Source organism: Phaenicophaeus curvirostris, chromosome 1 (genome assembly GCF_032191515.1).
Source record: "Phaenicophaeus curvirostris isolate KB17595 chromosome 1, BPBGC_Pcur_1.0, whole genome shotgun sequence".
NCBI classification, from domain to species: Eukaryota; Metazoa; Chordata; class Aves; order Cuculiformes; family Cuculidae; genus Phaenicophaeus; species Phaenicophaeus curvirostris.
The window spans coordinates 61,216,367-61,239,097 of NC_091392.1; the positions used below are offsets into that span (position 1 = coordinate 61,216,367).

Here is a 22,731-nt window from a genome sequence, read left to right on the forward strand (position 1 = left end):
GACAGCGACTGAACATGAGCCAGCAGTGTGCCCAGGTGGCCAAGAAGGCCAATGGCATCTTGGCTTGTATCAGAAACGGCGTGACCAGCAGGTCCAGGGAGGTTATTCTCCCTCTGTACTTGGCACTGGTGAGACCGCTCCTCGAATATTGTGTTCAGTTCTGGGCCCCTCACCACAAGAAGGATGTTGAGGCTCTGGAGAGAGTCCAGAGAAGAGCGACAAAGCTGGTGAAGGGGCTGGAGAACAGGCCTTATGAGGAGCGGCTGAGAGAGCTGGGGTTGTTTAGCCTGGAGAAGAGGAGGCTGAGGGGAGACCTCATTGCTCTCTACAACTACCTGAAAGGAGGTTGTGGAGAGGAGGGAGCTGGCCTCTTCTCCCAAGTGACAGGGGACAGGACAAGAGGGAATGGCCTCAAGCTCCGCCAGGGGAGGTTTAGGCTGAACATTAGGAAAACATTTTTCACAAGAAGTGTCATTGGGCACTGGCACAGGCTGCCCAGGGAGGTGGTTGAGTCACCTTCCCTGGAGGTGTTTAAGGCACGGGTGGACGAGGTGCTGAGGGGCATGGGTTAGTGTTTGATAGGAATGGCTGGACTCGATGATCCGGTGGGTCTTTTCCAAGCGGGTGATTCTACGATTCTACAATTTCTTCCTCCAATACAAACCACCTGCAGCAAAACTTATCAATCAACTCTCACAAGAGGGACATCCCGCCTAACCTTCAAAAAAATACAGTGATTTGGTGGAATTTAACCCTACTTCAGCTTAAATCTAAATATTCAATTTTTTCTAATAGCAACTACTTTGGTATCGGGGGAGCGCGTGGAGACAGCGGCCTCCAAGCCTCCGCTCTGCCCGGCCCAGCAGGCAGGGCTCTCCTGGGAGCCCTTTACCGAGGGAGGGAGCAGGGGGAGCAACCCGGGGGCGGTGGGGCTACTGTGATGGCGGAGACCACGAACTTCGCACCCCTCGCCGATGGGGGGGGGGGTGGGGTGAGCGAGGCGAAGCGCTGTCACGTGACCCGCCCCCTCACCCGCGCTCAGGGCGGGAACGGCGAGGCGAAGCGCTGTCACGTGACCCGCGCCGCCCCGCAGCGATCACCTCCGTCAGGGACGAGTAGCGCCGCCGTCACGTGACACTCACCCCCCTCCACCCCCCCCCCACCCCTCCCCGGCGGCCGCGCGGCGCATTGTGGGAGCGGCGGGTAAGATGGCGGCGGCCGCCGCTGGGCTGAACTGGAGGCGGGTGTCTTCCTCCACGGGGCCGGTGCCGCGTTCCCGCCACGGGCACCGGGCGGTCGCCATCCGAGAGCTGGTCATTATCTTCGGGGGCGGCAACGAAGGCATCGCCGATGAGCTGCACGTCTACAACACGGGTGCGCGGGGCGGGGCCGCGCTGAGGGCTGTGAGGATGGGGGGGGGGATGGGGGGGAGAGGCGGTGAGGGAGGTGAAGAGGGAGGTGGCAGCAGCGGCGCTGTCACGTCTGGCGAAGGCACCGGTCCAGTCCCAGCGAGGGGGCAGCACCCTTCCATGTCTCGAGCCTCCTGTTAAGGTAAAGGGTCCTTACATCTACTGACTGTGGCACGCGATGCAGGAATGTAGCCGCAAAAGCTCTTTCAGATGCTTTAGAAAAGATACTGGGAGAGTGACAGGGGTGTTTGGGGACTAGTGGAGCTGAAGAAAATCACAGGATAGTTTGGGTTGGAAGGGACCTTAAAGCGCTTAGTTCCAGCACCCTCGCTGTGGGCAGGGATATTTTCTACCAGACCATGCTGCTCAAAGCCTCATCCAGTCTGGCTTTCAACACTTCTAAGGATGCCATAAGAGAGAACACTGATCAATACGTAGCTATCCCCAAACTGGGGGTAAAGCATAGACCTAGTCCCTCGTTGTAGCTAGCCCAGTGACAACTACGGCAGAAAAGTAATTTCTTAGATGTGTTTCATAGAGTATTGGAATGCTTTGGGTTGCAAGAGACCTTAAAGATCATCCAGTTCCAACCTCTCTGCCATGGGCAGGGACGCCTCCTACTGGATCAGGCTGCCCAAGGCCCCATCCAACCTGGCCTTGAACACCTGTAGGAATGGGGAGCCACAACTTTCTTGGGCAACCTGTGCCAGTGTCTCCACCAGGACTCCTGGCGAGGGTTTGGTTGAGCCTTTTGAGGCGGCCGGCAGGCTGTCCCCTGGCTACAAAAGCTGCCTGGGTCCAAAATGGGGAGCGGGGTACGCTTGGGTGAGGGGTCTTCCCGGGGCAGTGCTGTGTCCTGGCTAATGTTGTGGGGTTAACGCTCCTCTCTGGGGAGAAGGATCTTTGAAGGATCTTTATGTGCGTCGCAGTTGTTTTGCTTTGCCAGCCTCTTGGTCCTGGGGTGCAGAGTCTCTGCCCCAGCGGGTCTCAGCGGAACGACTGGAGACTGGGTTAGCTCCCGCCTCCGCTGTCCACATCCCCTTTCTTCCCTCTGGTGGTAGCTCCTGAGAGCTTAAAGTGCTGAAATAGAGATGCTGGGTAGAAAAGTGAATGTGTTGGCAGTGGGAGCTTTTCCAAACAGGAAGCTGCCGAGAACCAAGTTTATTCGTGAAAGAGTAGATGCTTAAATAGTTGCTGTATGGGATACTCTGTGAGGCTGGAAAACTTTTGTGTAAAGATGCTGAGGTGGGCAAGTTAGTTCACTGATCTGTGCTTCTCGGGTAGCTGGTGTTTGCTGCTTGTGTAACATACCAAAAGTGTGAAAGTGAGAGCGTGCTAACTAGGCTTTGAATTTTTTTTGAGATAAGCTCTGGGAGCACAAACACGTCTTGGAGGTAATTTATTAAGAGGAATGGCTTAATTAATTAAGAGATTGGCTTACTGTTAAGAGTTCTTCCAGACAGATTTTTCCATGGTGGTTTAAAGATAGAAGGTACTCAGTCATAGTTTGGTTTTGGGGCAAGGAGGAGAGAATTAACCTTTGTGGTTCGACAACTAATCTAAAGAAAGCTTTTAGATGGTGCAGTTGTGCTCTCTGTCAACAGAGGTCCTGATGGGTGCCTTTTGAGCGAGTTTTAGTATTGCTTTTTTACTTTTCTGCCCTTTTAGTGCTGAAAGTGTGTGCCCCTTCACAGCAGTGTCAATAAGGATGATGTCTCATTTGTTCCAGTTCCTAGATGTATGTTTGGCTCAAACTGACCTTTTTTCTTTCCCTGGGGACTGAGCTGTGGGTCTGGGACATGGGCTGCCTGAGTTTGGGATGTCATCCATTGCTCTTGCTATGAGTGTGATGACTTCGGAGGAGCTGACGTACAGCGAGGTTATCTTCATCCCCTGCAGCAACGTTCACTGGAAGCTTCTAGTTTCACACTTTTCTCCTCAGGAAAAAAGGCTTAGAAAAAAAGGAAGCAATTTCCTTTAATTCTTTCATTACAGAACAGTTTAAAATGCTAATATGCTGCTACTGAATCAGGCAGTCTCAGTTGTTCTTTCTTGCCGCTGTGCCTCTCCTCTCCCATTTATCAGTGCAGTGCTCTGTAGGTATTGACATTGGTCCCAGAACAGTGTAATTAGTTTTTTACTAGGGCTATTAGGTCCAGGAGCGCTGCCATGCTGCTTTAGCTCTAATAATTCTATTTCTAGGGCTAGCTCCCTCTGAGTTAGCATAGTTATCTCTTGTGTGGAGCTGCAGTTATGTTCCTTATTAGTCTTTTTTTGGCAAGTCTATTAAATTGCTGTGTGACCCTTGGTAACTGGTTTAGTTACAGTGACCTCATGCTCATTCATGTATTGAATAACATTGATTTGATAGAGGTGTTGGCTTTGCTTTTTTTAAAAAAGGTTTTAATTCCATTAAAACACTTTCTTTTTTTTTTTCTCCCCTACCTATAGCAACAAATCAGTGGTTCCTTCCTGCTGTAAGGGGAGATATTCCTCCAGGCTGCGCAGCGCATGGATTTGTTTGTGATGGTACCAGAATACTAGTTTTTGGAGGAATGGTTGAGTATGGAAGATACAGTAATGATTTATATGAATTACAGGTAGGAAATGTATGAAGATGTTTCGATACTGAGGACTTCTTTATTTATCTTTTCATGAACAAACACGTTTTTTATTACGAGCTGCAGAGGAAGGTTAGATGAGCTTCGCTTTGCTCCAGAAAGAATAAACTCTTTAAATGGATTCTGAAGATGGAGAAAATCTAAATAACTTTGAAAAAGTGATTTCCATCTAGTCTAGATAAACTATAAAATATTTAACTGCTTTATGAAAATTAGCTCTGACATGTCCCTTTTAATGTATATCCTTAGAAAAGCCCAGCATTCTCTTAAAAATAATTCAGAAAACAAACAAGTGTTAATATTACCTGAATTCTGTTGGCTGTGAGTTACTATAAATGAAGATATTTCTGAATGTATATTTCTTGTCTTTAAGGCAAGCCGATGGCTCTGGAAAAAAGTAAAACCTCAAGCTCCTTCCAGTGGATCCCCACCTTGTCCTCGACTTGGCCACAGCTTCTCTTTATATGGTAACAAGTGCTATTTATTTGGTGGCCTGGCAAATGAAAGCGAGGATTCAAATAATAATGTTCCCAGGTATGCTGGGTTGGTTTGAATTCAGTGTCTTTAAAAATACAATTCTCAGGTGCAACAATGTTCTAGGGATGCTGTCCAGTGTGCTAAGTATTCATATTTGGATTGTTTGTGCAAGGGGAGGGGTTTCATGCTAATAAGCTTAAATGTTTCTTCTGCTGATCTATTCGTAACACTGACTGGCAGCTCTGGCACTTTTGGAGGGAAACCTGAGTAGACATTGGTATTTTTCTTATTATTTTGTGTGATGTTTTTAAGAATGGCTTGTTTGTTAGCATTACTTAAATCAGCAAAGTCTCATGAGTCATCAGGGAATTCACAATGGAATTTTTCTCTATAATGCTGTAGAAAACAGTTACGAATTAATCTGGATTTTTTTTTTTTTTGAAGTAACAGCTGAAGTTGCCTTTATTATTGGCAAAAAGTGCTATAGCACTACTGAAGTTTTATATCCCCGTTCACCTGCAGTTCGGAGCAGTTATATCCACTGAGCTGTAAACCAGTAATTTTAAGCTCAGTAGATACAAGGTATCTGGTATGAATGCCAAGATTCAAAGGCTGTAATCTAAAAATAACTTGCCAATGGATTCAGCAACAAATGGCTAATTGTCTGTTAGCTAGCCTGATGACATTGATAAAGAAAGAGCTTCTTTTCACCTTTGTTGCCTTAGAGTTGCAGAAATTCATCTCTAATGTTCCATGTTATTTTGTATTTCTCACAACTTGGCTGTTTATTCCAGGTTTGTCCATATGTAGTAATTTCTGCTGAAAATGTTGTTTATCAGTTTTGAATGCTTCTTTCATGTAATACAGTGTATCAAGTATGATATGAAAGCAGGTTTCCTTAGAGGCAACAAGTTATAATAGTTATTTTTTTCTTGTTTTTAAATACATTTATTTTGGTACTGTTCACAATTACATGAAATGTTTTGAGATTTTTAAAATTCTGCGCTCTCCCAAGACTGGAGTTTGTAATATTTGGAAGTGGTAATGGTATAAAGCTCATTTGTGATCTTGCTTATGAGCACATTTTTTATACTTTGTCAATAATTCCCTAGATATTTAAATGATTTCTATGAACTGGAACTGCAACACGGTTCTGGCGTTGTCGGCTGGAGCATTCCTGTGACCAAAGGGACCTTGCCATCTCCGCGAGAATCTCACACAGCCATTGTATACTGCAGAAAAGACTTGGGAAGTCCAAAGATGTATATTTTTGGAGGCATGTGTGGCTGTCGGCTTAATGATCTCTGGGAACTTGACATAGGTGAGTTGATTTGCCTGTAGAACTCGCTGCAGGGGCTTTTACTGGCTAAGAGATAAAAATGTGCTATATAATGATTAATGGCATGATGTGCAGATATTGCTGGGACTTACACCATGGTGCTGACCTTTGTAATTTTTGGGATTCAGTCGATACGGCATGGTTAGCATATATTTTCCTCACTGATTTTGGTTACACTGTGAGATTGTTTCCTGGGAGTACTTTAAAGTTTAAAGTTATCACTGTGATAACTGAGTTTAATAACTATAATGTAACCATAATATATCTTTTCAATAAACTGATAAAGAATTAGTTTGTCAGTATTTCCTGGGAATTTTAAAAGAAGCTTTACATGCTTGTAATTGTGCTACTTTCTTAGAGTGGCCATCTTTAAAAAGGTGAAATTTTGCTTTGTTGTGTGTTCGAGGTATGTTCCCTCCTAAAATCTAAGTAGTGAAATACACACTAAGTTGGTTTTAAGGGTTTTTATTTTTTATTCTCTTTCTTTTAGAAACCATGACCTGGTCAAGACCTGAAACTAAAGGGACAGTACCACTTCCTCGTAGTCTCCATACGGCCAGTGTAATAGGAAACAAGTATGTCTGTTGTTAAAAGCTCAACTCTAGAAAGGTACACCTAGTAGGAGAATGATGATGCTTATCCACTACTGCTCAGTATAAACCATCACTCCTGTAGACTACTTTTCTGCTTCTTTGATCCTGCCTCAGTGGAAATTAGGAAGTATGATTGAAAATTTGAGGGTTTCAAACTGTCACTTGTTTCCATCCAGCAGGACAATCTGCCCAACCCACAAGCAGCTTTCCAGGCTTCTTAATGCACCTTTGTGCATTCTGGGGTGGTCTCAGCTGGACCTAAGCTGTCTCTGTTGGGAGCCAACTTGAGCGCCTCTGTGTCTGTGACAGAGTGAATGAGCTATGCAAAGAAGCTTCCGAAAGAGTGGAACTAGTTCTAGGCAAAACCATTCCAGACTTTTGTGGGTCAGTTTTCCTGTAGTCTGTTCTTCATTACTTTGCTTCTTGTGAGCGTGGTTTGCTTTGGGACATAGCATTGATAAAATGGACTTTTAAACATGGATTTCAGTCCATTTTATGTTAGCTTAGAAGCTGGCATGAGGAGAAAGGTGAGGGGGAAGGGGAGGTGTGAGAGTTTTGTATCTTATGATCCAAGAGCTTACCTTTCCATTACATGCATAAAATGTTATTAGTTTGTAGGCTGTATTATCTTTTTATATTTTTATATCTGACTCAGATACTGTTTTTCTAATTTTAGAATGGTTTATCGAGTGGTCTGCAGTAAAGGGTTGTAGAAATTCCGTGTAAATGTGTGATTTCTGGAGAGTTTTAGCAGTTTGGTGGTTTGTAAAAAGACACAGTATTGACTTCTGTTTCTGGGAAGTTGTTTGGGGAGTGTAGAGGGGTTTTGTTCAGTTGGATTTTTTATTCAGTTAGCTTACTGTAAAATTTCCAAAGGTAGATGTCCGCAACAGTGTGGAGAGTAGACAGAAATAAAATCTGCTGTAAACCAGAACTGTAAAGCACTGGAAATTTCCTGTTTTGTCCTAGTTTGAGAGAGCACATGCAGCAGATCTGGATGTTAATTGCCTTTTCTTTTCTTTTTCCCTTTTCCCTCTTCTCCTGTGTTTCAGAATGTATGTTTTTGGTGGATGGGTTCCACAGTCAGCAGGAGGTGAAATTTCTGCTCATGATGGTGAATGGAAATGTACCGGCTCATTTTCTTATCTTAATTTGGGTCAGTGTTTCTGCCTTTCTGGGAGTGGGCATTTTGAATTAATACTTTCTTAACAGTGTAGAATAAACATTTTGAAGGCCCTGAGAGAGGTTTTGGGGTACACAGTTGTAATCTTAGCTGACTAAAGAAGATGCTAGTTTACTGCATTTTTAAGAAGTGATTTTTTAAAATTATTATTATGTTTATTTGAACAGTCAGCAGGTCTTCGTTCATACAACTTTAATGCTAAGTGATATAGGTACTCCTTCTTCATCGTTTGTAGAACATGAGAAACAGATCCCGAAATGAGTGTTCTCTAAATACAATAGTACTATATCCCTGAGCCCTCAACTTCTGATCTTATGTTTGCTTGAGACAACCAGAGCTCAGAAAATTCATCCTGTACAAAGTGATCATGACTTACAAACTAATTGAACGATGACCTTCTCTTTGTAATACTGCAAACTGAAATGCAATTGTCTGTAAAAACAGAGGTGATTTACTTTAATTTTCTCTGAGCAGTTAAGTGTATTAACATATGTATTGCTTATTTGGAAAACATGTAGAAACTAAGTTTTTCAAGTTTCATTTACTAGATACCACAGAATGGATAGGTCTGATCTCAGATGGCCAGGAGGACAAAAGTAACTTGTTACCAGGGCCAAGAGCAGGACACTGTGCTGTAGCGGTTGGCACTCGTCTGTATATCTGGAGTGGTAGAGATGGTTACAGAAAAGCTTGGAACAATCAAGTTTGCTGCAAAGATCTTTGGTACCTTGATACTGGTGAGTCAGAAAAAAAATAAGAGACTTTCACTATGTTCCATATTTTATTAACATATGGGAAGCTGGCAGCATTGCTGATCAGAACATCTAAAGCTGTAGCAAACTCAAAGTTTAATTAAATTTTAAAGCTTATTTAAATAAATAGCACTTCACTGTTGACTGTTTGAAGGCTACAGCTATAACTTAAACTGAAAAAAAATTAGGAAGGCTTGTTTAAAGCCTCTGAAAGAGAGCTTTGTGGCTAGATTCTGCATTGCATGCCCTAGTCAGTAGGTGCAAGGTGCTAAAGGATCTTCTACCTAAACTCAGGGTTCCTGGTCTCTCCTCTTAGTGATCTTTTCTGCTGCTACTTACTCTTTTTTCCCCAAACCTGTCCTTCTCTTGGGATCATTGCTGCTGCTGCTTCCTCATCTCTTGGACTGTGAAAAGAACTGTTGAATCTGAGAAATGACCAAATTATTCCTGGGGCTGAAGTGAATTCTGGGCATAATCACTCATTAGTAACTGGCTTGATATCAGGACACTGAGAGGGTGTTGTGGGAGAGAAAACTAGAATAGTACTTTTGGGAGGGAGCTGTTGCCTGCTTAAGCAGAAGCATGAGAATGGTAACTGAAGATCATGAACCATTTAGGAGATAGTGTTTTCTTATTTTCTTCTCCCCACATTAGGAAGATCTGAAGATGAGAAAGAGTAGCCGGAGAGGGATGTGCTTGAAAGTGCAGCCTAGTCAGGCATCAAGGCAGGAGAGGGGCAGGTCATTGGCATTGAATCATGCCTAGGCTTCAGCCTTTGCAGAAGAAGTTAGAGAGAAGACTCACTTGAGCTACAGAGGACAAGCATAAGGAAGCACAATCTTATGTGACTCCTTTCCTGAAATATGTAAACCTTTAGGAGCCAAAGAGCTGTGTGCAGCCTTTTAGGGAAGGAAGAGGATCTCTTGTCCTTTTAATTCTTATAGTGACGTATATACAATCCAAAGACTTACTGTCAGCAGAAGGGCCATTAAAAACCAAAGAAAGTATCAAAATGTCAGCATTTTTGAACACTCTAGAATGACACTTCATAATTCTCTGATTTAACTTGCTACCTTTGACAACTGTTTCTTGTCAAATCTGGCATTTATTGCACATAAGTGAAAAAGGAGCTATTGATTTTGCTTGCATTATGTAGATATTTCTTAAACTAGTAAAGGAAGACAATTCCAAACATACTATCTGTGTTTTGTTGGTTTCTTGTAGAGAAACCGCCAGCACCATCACAGGTACAGCTGATCAGAGCTACAACCAACTCTTTTCAAGTAAAATGGGATGAAGTACCTACAGTTGAAGGATATCTTCTTCAGTTACACGCTGACTCTCCAGTGCCATCAGCAGCTGGAGTACCTGTTACTGCACTTCCTGAGACATCAATGCTGAGTTCCCAAGGTAGTAGTCAGGTCACATTATGCTGATCTTTGTGCAAATTTAGAGTAGGAGATTGCTTAAGTAGTTAATATGACCTTGTTTTTTTATCATCAGAGACCCTATTTCTTTCGTTGTTCCCAAAATGTGTGCATCATAGTTGTGGAAAACTCAGATTTAACTTGTCTCTGTCAGTTTTGGCCAGCTATCTGAATTTGCAGATATTTAGATATTTGTACAGTGCTGGGCACAATTTGAGAAAGATAGATAAAATCTGTTCCTCACTGCTTCCTAACTGTTTAGCCATTCCAATCTTCATGACTAAGTCTTCCTTCAGGCAGCTTCAGGTCTCCCTCTTGCTTACTGGGATAGATTCCAACCAACTCAATATTAAGTTTTACATAACTGATTTAAATTTGCTTTCGTTTACCTGAAAGGTGGCTCTTCTCTACATCAAAGTCCACAGTCATTGCCTAGCGTCCCTTATCCAGAAATGAAGGTGGATCATCCCAGCCAAACAAATAATGTCATTCCTAATAACGTAAGTGTAAATTGAAAAATACCTGAGTGCCAAATTAGTATGGGAAGTGAGAGAACTGCTAAAACGCGATCTTGGTTTTAAAAGTCCCTGCGTACTTTTTAGGCCTTAGAAAAAACCCAAAAAGCAAACAAACAAACAAAGGCAGCTGCTGAAGTAGTTCTGTCTGTTTTCTTACATCCTTCTTACTTGTATGATTGACAGGCAGTCTCTTAAGTCTTATTCCTGGTAATGCAGAAGGGGAACTGCAACTGTATTCGCTTCCAGCATGCTAACTGGGAGCTTGATACAGTCCTCAAAATGATGGTGAAATTAATGTGGGAGGCAAAAAGGATAAGGCACATTTATTCTTTGTTAGTGGTTTTGTACTAGTCTGCTTAGTTGTAGGTTCCTACTACAGTTTAAAACTAATCATTGTTCTGGTTGTGCAGTTTCACATGTTCCACTGATTTGCTGATTTAAAAGAAAGAGAGGGGAAAACTGGCTAAAGGATGACAGTTTTAGGCATTTAGAGGTGGTTTGTTTTTTTTTTAATTGTGTAAAGCCTCAGGTCTTTATGGGATCCATAATGCATTCTTGTAGAAAACACTTATAGAAGTACTGTGAATTTTACAAACAGCAGAAATCTCTTCAGTATGTGCCAGGACAGCAAAGGTTGAAAGCCTCGGTGATTGTCATTTTTTTTCCCCATCCCCTCAAGTCCCACCAGTAGACTAAATGTATGCATCAATGAACTTCAATGTAATAATGTAAGAATGTGAGCTTACTCTCAGATAAAATTTAGTGTGTGCCAGGGACATTTCCAAGGCAACTTTGGTGTATAATGGCTAAGATAAAGTGGATTGTGAGGTTGCTTTCTTGCTTTAAATTAAAATGCTAGAGGAGTTTGCTGGAGGGCTTTTGTTTGTTGTCAAGCAAGTATTCTAATTTCATGTTTGCAACTGAAATTTCTGAACTTTGCAGTTAAACATTAACAAATCTATTGTTTTGGTTAGGTCCAAGTTTCCCTTTCATCCAGCTCGTTATTAAAAGTAGAAGGAAAAGACAAGGTCACAGCACCTGAAAACAAGATTACGCAGGAGACTGTGAAAAACCATGCCGATGCTACAGGATTCAAAGAATCAAATGCCCCTTCTCTTTTGCCTGTTTGTACTTCAAGTAAGATGACTATAGAACAAAAATTAATTAAAAATGGGGAGTTAACTTTATTTTGCATTTACAAGATGAATTTTATTTCCATCTTACAATTTAAAATTATTTGAGAGGTCTTTGTAGTTTAAGAACAAGTAACTTCTGCTAGTTATTACTGTACATAATTTTATAAGATACAAGGGAAAATGAAACCTTAAGTTGTTTGAATGGTTGCAAGTGAAGTGAAATTCTCAGTGTACTCATTATGGTGGAAAATTTGTCTCTTTAAGCATAAATAGCCCTTCTTAACATCAAAGAACAGACTGGCAGGACCAGATCGATTTTACAACATTAAGCTGATAGTAACTCCAGGCTCTCTTTGATACTAATGCTGTCAGATAATAGTGAAAAGCTATTAGCTGATGTGAACTTTTAGGCAATGTAGAAAGCAGTGCATTTCTCTCTCACTGTAGAGGAAATAGAAGGTGAGTAGGCACTGATTTAAATGTTTCACTGAAGGTGCCTTAAGTTCAGTGGGGTGAATCCAGGCTCAATTATCTGACCTGCTTATATTTGACTTTCATGTAGTTGTTGACTTTTCATTTTCTTCACGGTGTAATTTAAGCATTGTGTGGAAATTTTGGATCTTGGTGCTAAGTGAGAAACAGACTTCAGCAGTGGTTAAAGTTGGTTGTTACACATTTGTGACACTGATCTATGTAGATACTTTATATTAGATTTTTTTTTTGCAAATTAAACCTGTTGTAACCAAATAGCTATAGAATAGCAAGCTTAAATGAAATTACCATTTTACTTTAACTGTTTGCATATTTATGACTCTGCAGACAGACTCTCATTAAGTTATATATCTAAAGAAAGTACTAGCAATTAATATAATTTGACCTATTCTAGCCCAAATCTGAGCTAAACTCTGGTTTTGTATGAAACTAAAACCATTAGATCAAGTTGAGGTTTGTTAGGTGTTATCAATATTGAATTCTAGTTAATATTTTCTTTTTTTAAGGTCCTCAGACTTCAACAAATGTAGGTGAATTGCATGACTTGGACAAACGAACTGTAAATCCTGATGCTTCTGTATCCAGTACCTCCAGCGCACAAACTATGGTAACCCAGCAGGCTGTTAAAACTGAATCATCAAGTACAAATGGGGCAGTTGTTAAAGATGAAACTTCACTAACAACATTCAATTCAAAATCTGAAGGTTTGAAATGCGTTTCACGTACTGTATTTTGAGCCATATATATCTAAGGCCATCAGAGTTCTAGCGTGGTGGGATTCCCATCTTGACTGCTACCTGGGACTGAGATAGGGCTTTGGGCGTTGAGGACCTTAGGCAGCCTGGATGATCTCTGCTGATTTAAACATCTTTTGAAATCAGGATGTTCCTTTTATTCATTTGTAAAACCACTTTGTTTCTTGTAAGTGGAAAGTCCTTTGAATCTTCATTTATGCAGAAGCCCATTTTCTAAATAGCAGTGGCAGCCAGTTTTGGTGCCCATAGCACATTTGCACATAAAGTGATTGTCATTTTATTTAGTCACCAAATGGCTACAAATAGCAACCTTAGATGGTTTTGATTTTAAACAGTTGGCCTCAGTAACAAACATGGCCAGTTCAAGTGGCTAGCTCACAGCTAGTCAAATGTAGTGGCCTCTTCACAGTCTGTTTGAGAGATGTGAAAATAAGCAGCAATGCAGAAACAAATCATATTGGTAGATTTTTGAAGTTTTTTCGTGAGTGTCAGCATGCTGTACTTGCTATTGTTTAGAGTGTTAATTGAAGAACTTTATTCTCTTATTGAAACTATGTGAGTAGTGTAATTTTTACCGAAAAATATTATATTTTAAAAGCAAAACACGAACACAAATATAGAATACTAATATTCTGTTGCGTTGCTTATGTGCTTTAACTTATCTTTCTTTTTTCCTAAGATTCAATTTTAAATCTAATAATTATTATTTTCCTTTTTGCTAGCATTGTTTAAAGATTTACTTCTCATGTTCAGAATTCTGGCTGAATTAATGTTAGAAACAATGCATGCAAATTAAGATTCCATGCTTAGACAATTCATACAGTGTTTTTAGTATGTGCCTCAAGGTGGTATTTAGATTATTTGTTCACAAATATTTCATATCACTTTCATAACTCAGTCATTTCTTAGGATTTTCTGGGTCCTGCCTTCTGTTTGTATTATCTGTAGCAGAGTGCAACACCGGGCTCTTGCAATTGTTCTGTAAATATGGTGCAAGCCAAAATTAGTTGTTGGTATTGTAAATAGTACTGCATGCAAAAGAAGTCCAAGATGTAGTTTTGCAACAGATACTTGTAAATGGCAATTGAGGTCAACTTTCATAGTCTGTGGACTTTGTGTTAAACTTTTCATATCAATTAAGCTTTTAAAATATAACTTTTTGTTTCTAGCTGCTGAAACTGCTTATATCACGCCTTCAACAAGGGTCAGTACCGGACAGACAAATGATTCACACTCTTCTGTAAGTCTGAAAAAGTATAATCTAATGGCTGTATTTATTGTTCTGTTAATTAGTTGTAAGGGCTTTACTGTTTTCCTTTCATTATCTCTCTGAAAGAAGAGCAATGTATATTTGGGGCTTGCAATGAATAACACTGGGGTAAACATTTTTGTTGTAAAACTAATCACATTGCGTGGGTTTGATTTGAGTCTAAGTAGCAGTTGTGTAGCTGGGAGGAGATCCAAGTCTGTACTTCAGCTGTTGAGTCATTTTTATTGACTGGCACAGTGGAACAGTCTTTCTGCTGCATGATGTGCAAATGTAAAATGTGTTTCTGTATGCACAACTGAATTTAAAATTAAGTATGTATTAGATCAGACTAGCGTTAGCTGCTGATCTATAGGTTTGAAACATAACTAAACTGACATCTTGATGTTTTTCCCTAGAAGAGATGGGGACTGGCTATGCAAGCTGTAAATACTACCTGAAAAAGTAAATGCTTCCTATTTCACCTGCTTACAAGTTAATACACAAAACCAAGGTGCCAGTGTTGCCACAAATAGAGAGGAGCAAAGGATGGGAAGAAGCAGCAGCTAATAAAGGGTTGGGGTGCTTTTGCCAAGAGTAGTTGACATTCCTGCCCTTTTTGCATAGGATCATGGCCCATGTGTGCTGGGCACACTGACTGTGCAAGCACCCTCCTTGGTGCCTGGAGACAAGCAAGAAAGACGGTTTGTCTTTGTGGGTCAGTCAGAAACAGTTCCCGTGCCCTCCGCCCCATCACCCCATGCCACAGTAGAGACCCTGTTCTCAGCTGCAAGCAAGTTAGAATGGTTTTGGTTGGAAAAGAACTTTAAGATCGTCAAGTCCAACCATTGATTGAGTTCTGCTAAGTCTGCCGCTAGACCATGTCCCCAGGTACAACATCTGCTCGTCTTTTAAACACCACCTTCAGCAATGGTGACTCGGCCACCTCCCTGGGCAGCCCTTTCCAATGCCTGATAACCCTTTCAGTAAAGAAGTTCCTCCTAATATTCAACCTAAATCTCCCCTAATGTATCTTGAGGCCATTTCCCCTTGTCCTGCCACTAGCTACCAGGGAGGAGAAACCAACCCTCACCTCGCCTGAAAGAGAGTATGTTTGGGGCTGAGGGATAGCTGAATCCCACGTAGAGCTACTGATATTGGACTGTGTTGTGGAACTTCTTGATCTCCAAGTGAAGTTAACTCACAACTACATGCTGCTAGAGCTACCTACAAAACAAAGGTGCTACAGCTTTAAACTTCTTCCCCTCCCTGTTTAAAACAGAGTGTCAGAAGTGACATCCCAACTGTTTGGTTTCTTAAAAATGTTGGACGGTGAATCGATGTCTAAGAACCAGCTGGTTTTGAACAGTATTTTAATAACACATGCATATTCATTTGAAGTATAAGAAAGTAACACTGGTATAACAGGAGATTCTCTCTTACATACACTAGAGTCTTAACTTTTTTTTTTACATTGTGTTAAGTAGTCTACATAATGTGTTCTTCGCATACTAGAAAACTCCACAAAGGCAGATGGCACCAGTGAGAACAAGAGACCGGCAGTGGTACGATGTTGGAATTTTTAAGAACAACAGTGCTGTGGTGAGCCAGTTCTACTTGCTGCCTGAGGAAACACTAAACTTCTCTAACAAGGTAGTTGCTAATCCTTCTCTGACATAACTCACACATACGTAGTTTGGAATCTGTTGATCATGTGGTTGACAACGAAATGTGGGATTTTCTGATACTGTAGCAGGGTCTGGTGCTTATAGGAGTTTTGTATTTTGTGACCAGTGGTTTCTTACGTATTTTGCTCTCCTAAAACAGATTAATTCTCTTCTGTTTTGTATGATAAAATGGAACATCTTATTTTGCTATTGCTAATTCTTTGTATATTTTTATTTCTAGCCTTAGGAAAGAATTTTAAACTTGGTGAACTTTCAAACCAGTGAAAATTCTTAAAAACCGAAATGTTTTGATCAAAGTTTCTTCTCTGTTTCCAGAATCTGCTTACAAATTGTTAAAGATACTAGTAAAACAAAGGCTAGGCTGTTGAAAAGACAAGATATGGAGCTGTACTGGGTTTTGTATTAGATTTCTCTAACGTAAAGTTGTTGCATGTGTAAATTTATATCTGAAAATGTTGTAGGTGTGAAACTTGCAAAAATGCTGCAGTTTTGATGGTGAAAATGAAAATTAATGATGTCCTAGTGAACTGGAATGAGTATGTGTTTTCTTGAGAGAGAAGCAAAAGAACAGAACACTTTCTTTGAAAGCACTTCACTATAGATATTGCACATACTGGTTCTAAAGAATGTAGTACAATTTTCAGTGTTTATATTGATTGTGATTTCTTATGTGTTATTCAGAAGGAAAATACTTCCATTGGAAGTTTAAAGGATGCATCAATAATCATCTTAAACATGGGAATACAGTAGCACAGAATGTTTTAGAAACCTATTTGTTACTAACTTACACTGTCTTTCTTTAAAAATATTTTGGTTACCTTTGCATCAAATTGCACCTATAGGAACAACTGGTTTTGAAAGAAAAATATTTTTCATAGAATCACAGAATAGTTTGGGCTGAAAGAGACCTTAAAGATCATCCGGTTCCAACCCCCTTTACCAGGGGCAGGGGCACCTACCACCAGACCAGGCAGCTCAAAGCCCCATCCAACTTGGCCAACTCTTTCTAGGACAGAAGAGTATGCTAATTCAGTCATAATCTATACAGCTGGAAATGCTACTTTGCTACTTTCCTGAGTAAAAATAGCTAAGAAGTGCAGTTTAATTTAAGTGACTGAAAAATGGGAGGGTTTTTTGGTTTGAGATGTAGCCTCATATTGCATCTTAGATACATTGTTTTGAGATGAGCTAGTGCCTCACTTGAGCCTTTTTGTAAATACTGATTTAAGTACAAAAGTATTAGATACATTTTTGTTTTCAATTAAATTTATTAATCTCAGTTTGTCACTAACCACTTTGTATTTTCTAAAACTAATTGTGTTTAGAATATTTTAAAAATTAACTCAATTGTTGCTTTATTTTCAGATGGGAAGTGCGAATGTACCAGACTACAGATTACTTAAGAAACAGGATCTCTTTCCAGGCACTGTGTACAGGTTCAGAGTTGCTGCAATTAATGGCTGTGGTGTTGGGCCTTTCAGTAAAATCAGTGAATTCAAAACTTGCATTCCAGGTTTTCCTGGAGCTCCTTCAACAGTCAAAATCACCAAGGTGAGAAATATAAATAATTCTAGTTTTGATATATAAAATTCTAGTCACAAGCCTAATCTCAGATGGGTTGTTGGTCTTCTGTTGGATATTTTTCCATGTTAAAATTGTGATATCAAATAGTGTCAAATGCTTGCTTGGCTAATTCTGCTAATGTAATATTCTTGAAGAAAATTTCTGTAAAGAGTTATTTTAAGACTTAATGATCAAGTTACCAGAAACACATCCTACTCAAATCATCTGATAGTTTCCCCATGGTTTTCTCTTTCTGCATAGTTGAATCTATAGATTTTTACCTTGCTTTTTTTTAAAAAAAGAGTCAAAAGACACATCCTTGCCTCCAAAGAGTGATGTTAAGTTAGAATTTTATCTTCAGAGGGTTTTTTCTGTATTTTTATATCTTATATATCTATATATAATTTACATGAGCCAGAAATGCACATTCAGAGCCCAAAAGGCCAATCGTATCCTGGGCTGCATCAAAAACGTGGTCAGCAGGTTGAGGGAGCCAGCCCCTCTACTCTGCTCTTATGAGACCTCACCTGGAGTACTGTGTCCAGTTCTGAAATCCCCAACATAAGGACATGGGATTTGTTGGAGTGGGGCCAGAGAAAACCACGAAGATAATCAGAGGGCTGGAGCACCTCCCATATGAGGACAAGCTGAGGGAGTTGGGGTTTTTCAGCCTGGAGAAGAGGAGGCTCCAAGGAGACCTTACAGTGACCTTCTAGTGCCTGAAGGGGCTACAAGCAAGCTGGGGAGGGACTGTTCACAAGGGCACTTAGTGATGGGACGAGGGGCAATGGCTTTAAATTGGAAGGGGGAAGATTTAGGTTAGACATTGGGAAGAAATTTTTCACGATGAGAGTGGTGAGGCACTGGCATAGGTTGCCCAGGGAAGCTGTGGATGCCTCATCCCTGGAGGTGTTTGGGGCCAAATTGGATGGGGCCTTGGGCAGCCAGTGGGAGGTGTCCCTGCCCACAGCAGGGGGGTTGGAACTGGATGGGCTTTAAGGTGTCTTCCAACCCAACCCATTCCCTGATTCTGTGATTAGAGTATCCAGTGCTTACCTACATACTATCATGTTTTCTCCTTTTTTTTCAGAGTGTAGATTGTATTCATCTTTCCTGGGAGCCTCCTGCTTCACCCTCTGGAAATATTTTAGAATATTCTGCCTATTTAGCAATCCGTTCCCCACAATTACAGGAAAATCCAAGTCAGCTTGTGTTTATGAGAATATACTGTGGTCTTAAGACGTCGTGTATAGTGACTGCTGCCCAGCTTTCCAATGCTCATGTTGATTACACTTCCCGACCTGCTATCGTATTCAGAATTTCTGCGAAGAATGAGAGAGGATATGGACCAGCCACACAAGTTCGGTGGCTTCAAGGTAAAGTCGGTGTCAGGCAGAGTGTTTAAATGGGCAGTGAAGAAAACAGAGCATTGTGTCTCATCTCTAGAACCAACACTTCTCCCAGCAGTGCCTGTGAAGTTCTTGAAATGTTGTTTTGTTCATTATTGAAAATGTTAAGAAAATTTAGTTGCTGAATTTGGCATAAGATGAAAAATTTTTTTTATAATTGCTCACAAGTAAAGAGAAGCAAGTACTGAAATGGTGGTTATTGAGCCTTACCTAGTTCCTCAAATAATAGAAGTCCAGTAAGCTTCTCATTTCTCTGGGCTTCACTTCAGCTCAAAAACCTTTCATTCTAGTAAGAAGTAATCTAATTATGTGCATGGGTGTGACCAGGGCTTTTTCCCAGCCTTTCCCCCCTCTGTATTATAAACATTTTTCATAAGGTGACATAGGTACATCTATGCATTGCAAAAATAAGTCTGCATTACAGCCAGAAGAGGTTTTGTGTTCATGTCTCTGTGCTTGAATTTGTGCAGGTTCATGATGAGTTGAGAATGGGAATGGATCCACTGAAAATAAAGATTAGTTTTTAGTCTTAGAAGGTGAGCCAGAACTGATCAGTAAGCCAGTCCCAAGGGCTCAAGACAAGTTTTGCCGGCTTCTCCTCTCATCCTACTCCTTTCCTTTTCTGGCTTAGCTTTCTGCTAGCTGGCAGCTGGCTTTGCTCAAGAGCTCCTGTGAGCATGGAGGAAGGTTAGGAAGGGCAGAGCAGGGCGAACGTGCCTACCCCTCAGGGAGCAATGAAGTGTTCGATCAGTGTAGGAGACCTCTGGTACCTGGGCTGTGATCCATGGCGTGTGGTTGAAAGCCAACTGAATACACAGCTGCTTTTAACATGCCTTTTCCTAAGGTGGAGAGCAACAGTGAAGGAATTGTCTTCTGGAATCTTTAGTATTGCTATTTTAACCCTTTAATTGGCAAGGTTTTTGATCATGGTCTATATCCTAGAACTCTAAAAAGTAGTTGTTTGAAAGTGTTTGACTGTACAGTGTGAAATTACGAAACATTTAACAGTGTCTCCTTCTTTTTGCAGATCTGAAAACATCAAGCTCAAAGTAGAAACAACATAATCTGAAGTTTTGAATGTAGTGTTCAATGTAGCTCTTGTACTATTTGTAAATGCTACAAATATTTTATTTTTGCATTGTTTTTATCTTAAAAAATATATAACCTTTTTTATGTTTGAAACATCAGCGCTACACAGCCTTGCTCAGGTGTGAGTACCATAGAGAAACTAAATTGAAGATGGCAGGGTGAAGGACGATCTTCTATCCAGTAGCTCTTTTTGGTAGCAATAGTTGAAACATAAGATATACATGGTTTCAAATTAAAAATAAATAAGGAATTGGCACATGCAGTAGTTTTTGAGATAGAGTCCCCATGATTGCTACAGGTCTTGCATAGATAATTCCTAAGATTTGGTGTATGAGCAAATTATGTTTGATTCCAGTTCCTTATACCACATTGTGGTGCCTGAGTACAAGGCAAGAATTTCCAGTTATTATATAGTAACTTAAAATGTATAAATATTTTAATATATACTTTTTTTGTAAAGAAATGATTTTTCTACTATTTGTAACAAATATCTTAATCTTGAAAGATATCCCCCGAAGATTTAAAAGGAAGAAGATAAACTTAGTAATTTCTCTTATTACAAAAAACGTAAATTCATTGTAAATGCACTACTAATATTTAGAATTATCCTTTTGTAGTTGTACAAATCTTAAACTTGTAAATACCAATGTTTACAAGAGACCATTCTGGTCTGGTATTAAAACTTCCATGAGATTCATTCTCTCTTTTTTTTTTTTTGTTTGTTTTTTTTTAAATCCATATGCTTTGCTTTTAGCATATGCTTGCTTTTTGCACTAATAATACTTACCTCACTCCTGTGTTTGTAATCACTTGTGTTGCTTCCATAATGTTTCTGTAAAGCTTCAATCTGAAAATTTTAACCAAAGTTTAGAATACACGGTAAGCAATTTTGCACATATTATAGGGCAACTTCCAACAGATTTATTCCAGTTTATCTTCTAAAGTGCTTGTTTGCTTTACCAGTATATTCTTCCAATCAAGTTCAGTATTTCCCTGTCAAGTTCAGTATCTCCCTTTTACTATGCATCCTTTTACATTAACTAGCTAGCTGATAAATTCAACAAGCATTACTTCTAGGAATAGGTTGATCCATTCCTATGCTAAAAGAAAAAAAAATTGTTCACAGTAGTGAAATAAAGGTAAACATTTTAAATGCTATTTATGTATCTATATATAAACCTATGTTTACCAAAGTGTAGAGGAAAATGGCTGAGTTGAACAAGGTCACTAGGTGAATAGATTGAGGCACCTAAATAAGATATATTTTAAAATACAATCTAAATTATTTACTGTGCAATGAAGTTTATACTTTGCACTTTAATTTTGCCCTGAATGCCAAAAGACTGTACATCAAGGTAGAATTTCTTGCCTCTGCCAGTTAAATTTGTCTTAAGAGGGTTTGTAAATATATAAACTAAAATAAATGATGTGCCTGGTTTGGTGGGAGAAGTATCACTAAAACGCTAGAGGTTTAACAGCTCGAGTATCCCAGAGCAGATTTAATAGCCAAGTTTTAGCTACCCTGAGAATCGGGGTTGTAGTGGAAGTACTGATACAGCCTTAATTATCGCAACGCATCACGTGCTATAATAGCATATGAAAAAGTGCTGGGGACCATCAATCACTATAATAGTGTTAATTGTGGCACAGGAGTAATCCATGTGGTTTTACTCCAGAGAAAAATCTTGTGTTTATGACAATGACAGATATCCCAGATTCACTTTAAACAGTGTTTATATAGTATGAATGTATAGGACTTTTCCTGAAGTCAAATGGCTTTAAAATATTTGTGTTTTAATGGTCTGTTTCATCAAGTATGATCTCACTACCAATACTGTCTGATAACTAAAATACCATACAGACAAACTGTTAACTAGAAGAATAGAACTTGTTTTTTTCTTACTAGTACTGTGAAAGAAGCAGGTAGAGAAAACACTTGTGGCTTTGATTTTTATTGGTTGATAGCTGTGATCGTAGAGTTGTTATTTAAGAATAAAGTCTCTTGGGTATGTCTGGGTGGAGTTTTTTGCACTTGGTTTCATACGCTTTGCACAATTTCTTTTTCAGTGGGTATGTCACAACCTACCAAAGGGTAAAACTGTGGCGTTTTCCATGAAAATATAATTTCCTTGTAAGTGTGCTTTCTTCAGCTGACTTGACATGAGATGTCACTTTCTCTTCTTTGTCCAAGCTGGGTGATGTTGAATAGTGATCATATGCAAGTCTTCGGTTCCTCACAGTTTTACTTTACAATGAAATTGTGGTAAACGCTGTAAAATACACTCTGTGGTCTGTTTTTAGAACTGTATTTATAACGTCTGAATCCCACCTGTTTGCCTGTCAACTAGATATCAGACAAATAATGATTCTTCGATTTTTTTTCAATTCATTTGGAAGACTGTTGACACTGGCTCTTTGAGAATCTGTGTTATCCATTTATTTCATATCTCGCTAAAGGACATATAACGGAAGCTGAACTCTATCAGATGACAGTAACCATATTGTAGAAGTGTCTAGGTTTACTAAACAACGTGGGGAAATTGTGCCTGTGTTAAGCACAGGACAGTCGTGCCAGTTAGGGCAGACAGCGCTACAGCTTCAACTTAAGAATGTTCTTGTGGAAGTGGAAATGAAGTGAACAATAACCTACGCTTTGTGTTTTCAAAGTAATTATAGCAATATCTTTTGAATGTAGTTTGGAGTAGAGCACATGATCATGCCATAAACTCTGAAGATATAATAAGTATAACTGTTGTTATCGGCTATTTCAGGATAGCAAATTTGACATGAACTTAGTCTTACAGCCTGTTACTTAATGACCTCTACAAGGAAACTGACATTTTGTACATTTGAAGTTATCAGTCTTATTTCGAAGCATTGTTTGTTCTTTGTAATAAAGTGGTTGTCCTATCAGAATGCATTATAAACACTGAAGCCTGTGTCTGTTTTTTCAAAGGTGCGTGTGTACAAACTTCAAATTTCTTCTCTTCTTTAGAAAGGGGGATGATACAGAGAAGAGAGTGAGTATATTTGT

At 39.9% G+C, this 22,731-nt stretch overlaps 1 protein-coding gene across 2 annotated transcripts; it reads left to right on the forward strand.

The window, feature by feature from the left end:
* The first annotated feature begins 1,191 nt into the window (after positions 1-1,191).
* HCFC2 (host cell factor C2) lies at positions 1,192-22,613 on the forward strand. 2 transcript variants are annotated; one of them, XM_069859674.1, is made up of 16 exons: positions 1,192-1,374; positions 3,861-4,009; positions 4,404-4,564; positions 5,620-5,828; positions 6,337-6,421; positions 7,492-7,595; positions 8,171-8,359; positions 9,599-9,784; positions 10,198-10,301; positions 11,294-11,456; positions 12,454-12,651; positions 13,872-13,942; positions 15,464-15,601; positions 17,002-17,187; positions 18,290-18,575; positions 19,636-22,613. In XM_069859674.1, exons 1-16 carry the CDS (start codon positions 1,209-1,211, stop codon positions 19,659-19,661), a joined length of 2,421 nt encoding a protein of 806 aa, XP_069715775.1. In that variant the 5' UTR covers positions 1,192-1,208; the 3' UTR covers positions 19,662-22,613. The 2 variants fall into 2 exon arrangements, with proteins under 2 accessions (XP_069715775.1, XP_069715767.1); XM_069859666.1 differs by lacking the exon at positions 19,636-22,613 and having other exon boundaries at positions 18,290-19,333.
* Positions 22,614-22,731: the final 118 nt, after the last annotated feature.

Bases quoted from the DNA above. Each gene is read 5' to 3' on its own strand.
- HCFC2 (XM_069859666.1), top strand. From the start codon at position 1,209: ATGGCGGCGGCCGCCGCTGGGCTGAACTGGAGGCGGGTGTCTTCCTCC. The intron at 6,422-7,491 runs GTATGTCTGTTG...CCTGTGTTTCAG, and splicing joins GCCAGTGTAATAGGAAACAA to AATGTATGTTTTTGGTGGAT. The intron at 9,785-10,197 runs GTAGTAGTCAGG...TTTACCTGAAAG, and splicing joins ATCAATGCTGAGTTCCCAAG to GTGGCTCTTCTCTACATCAA.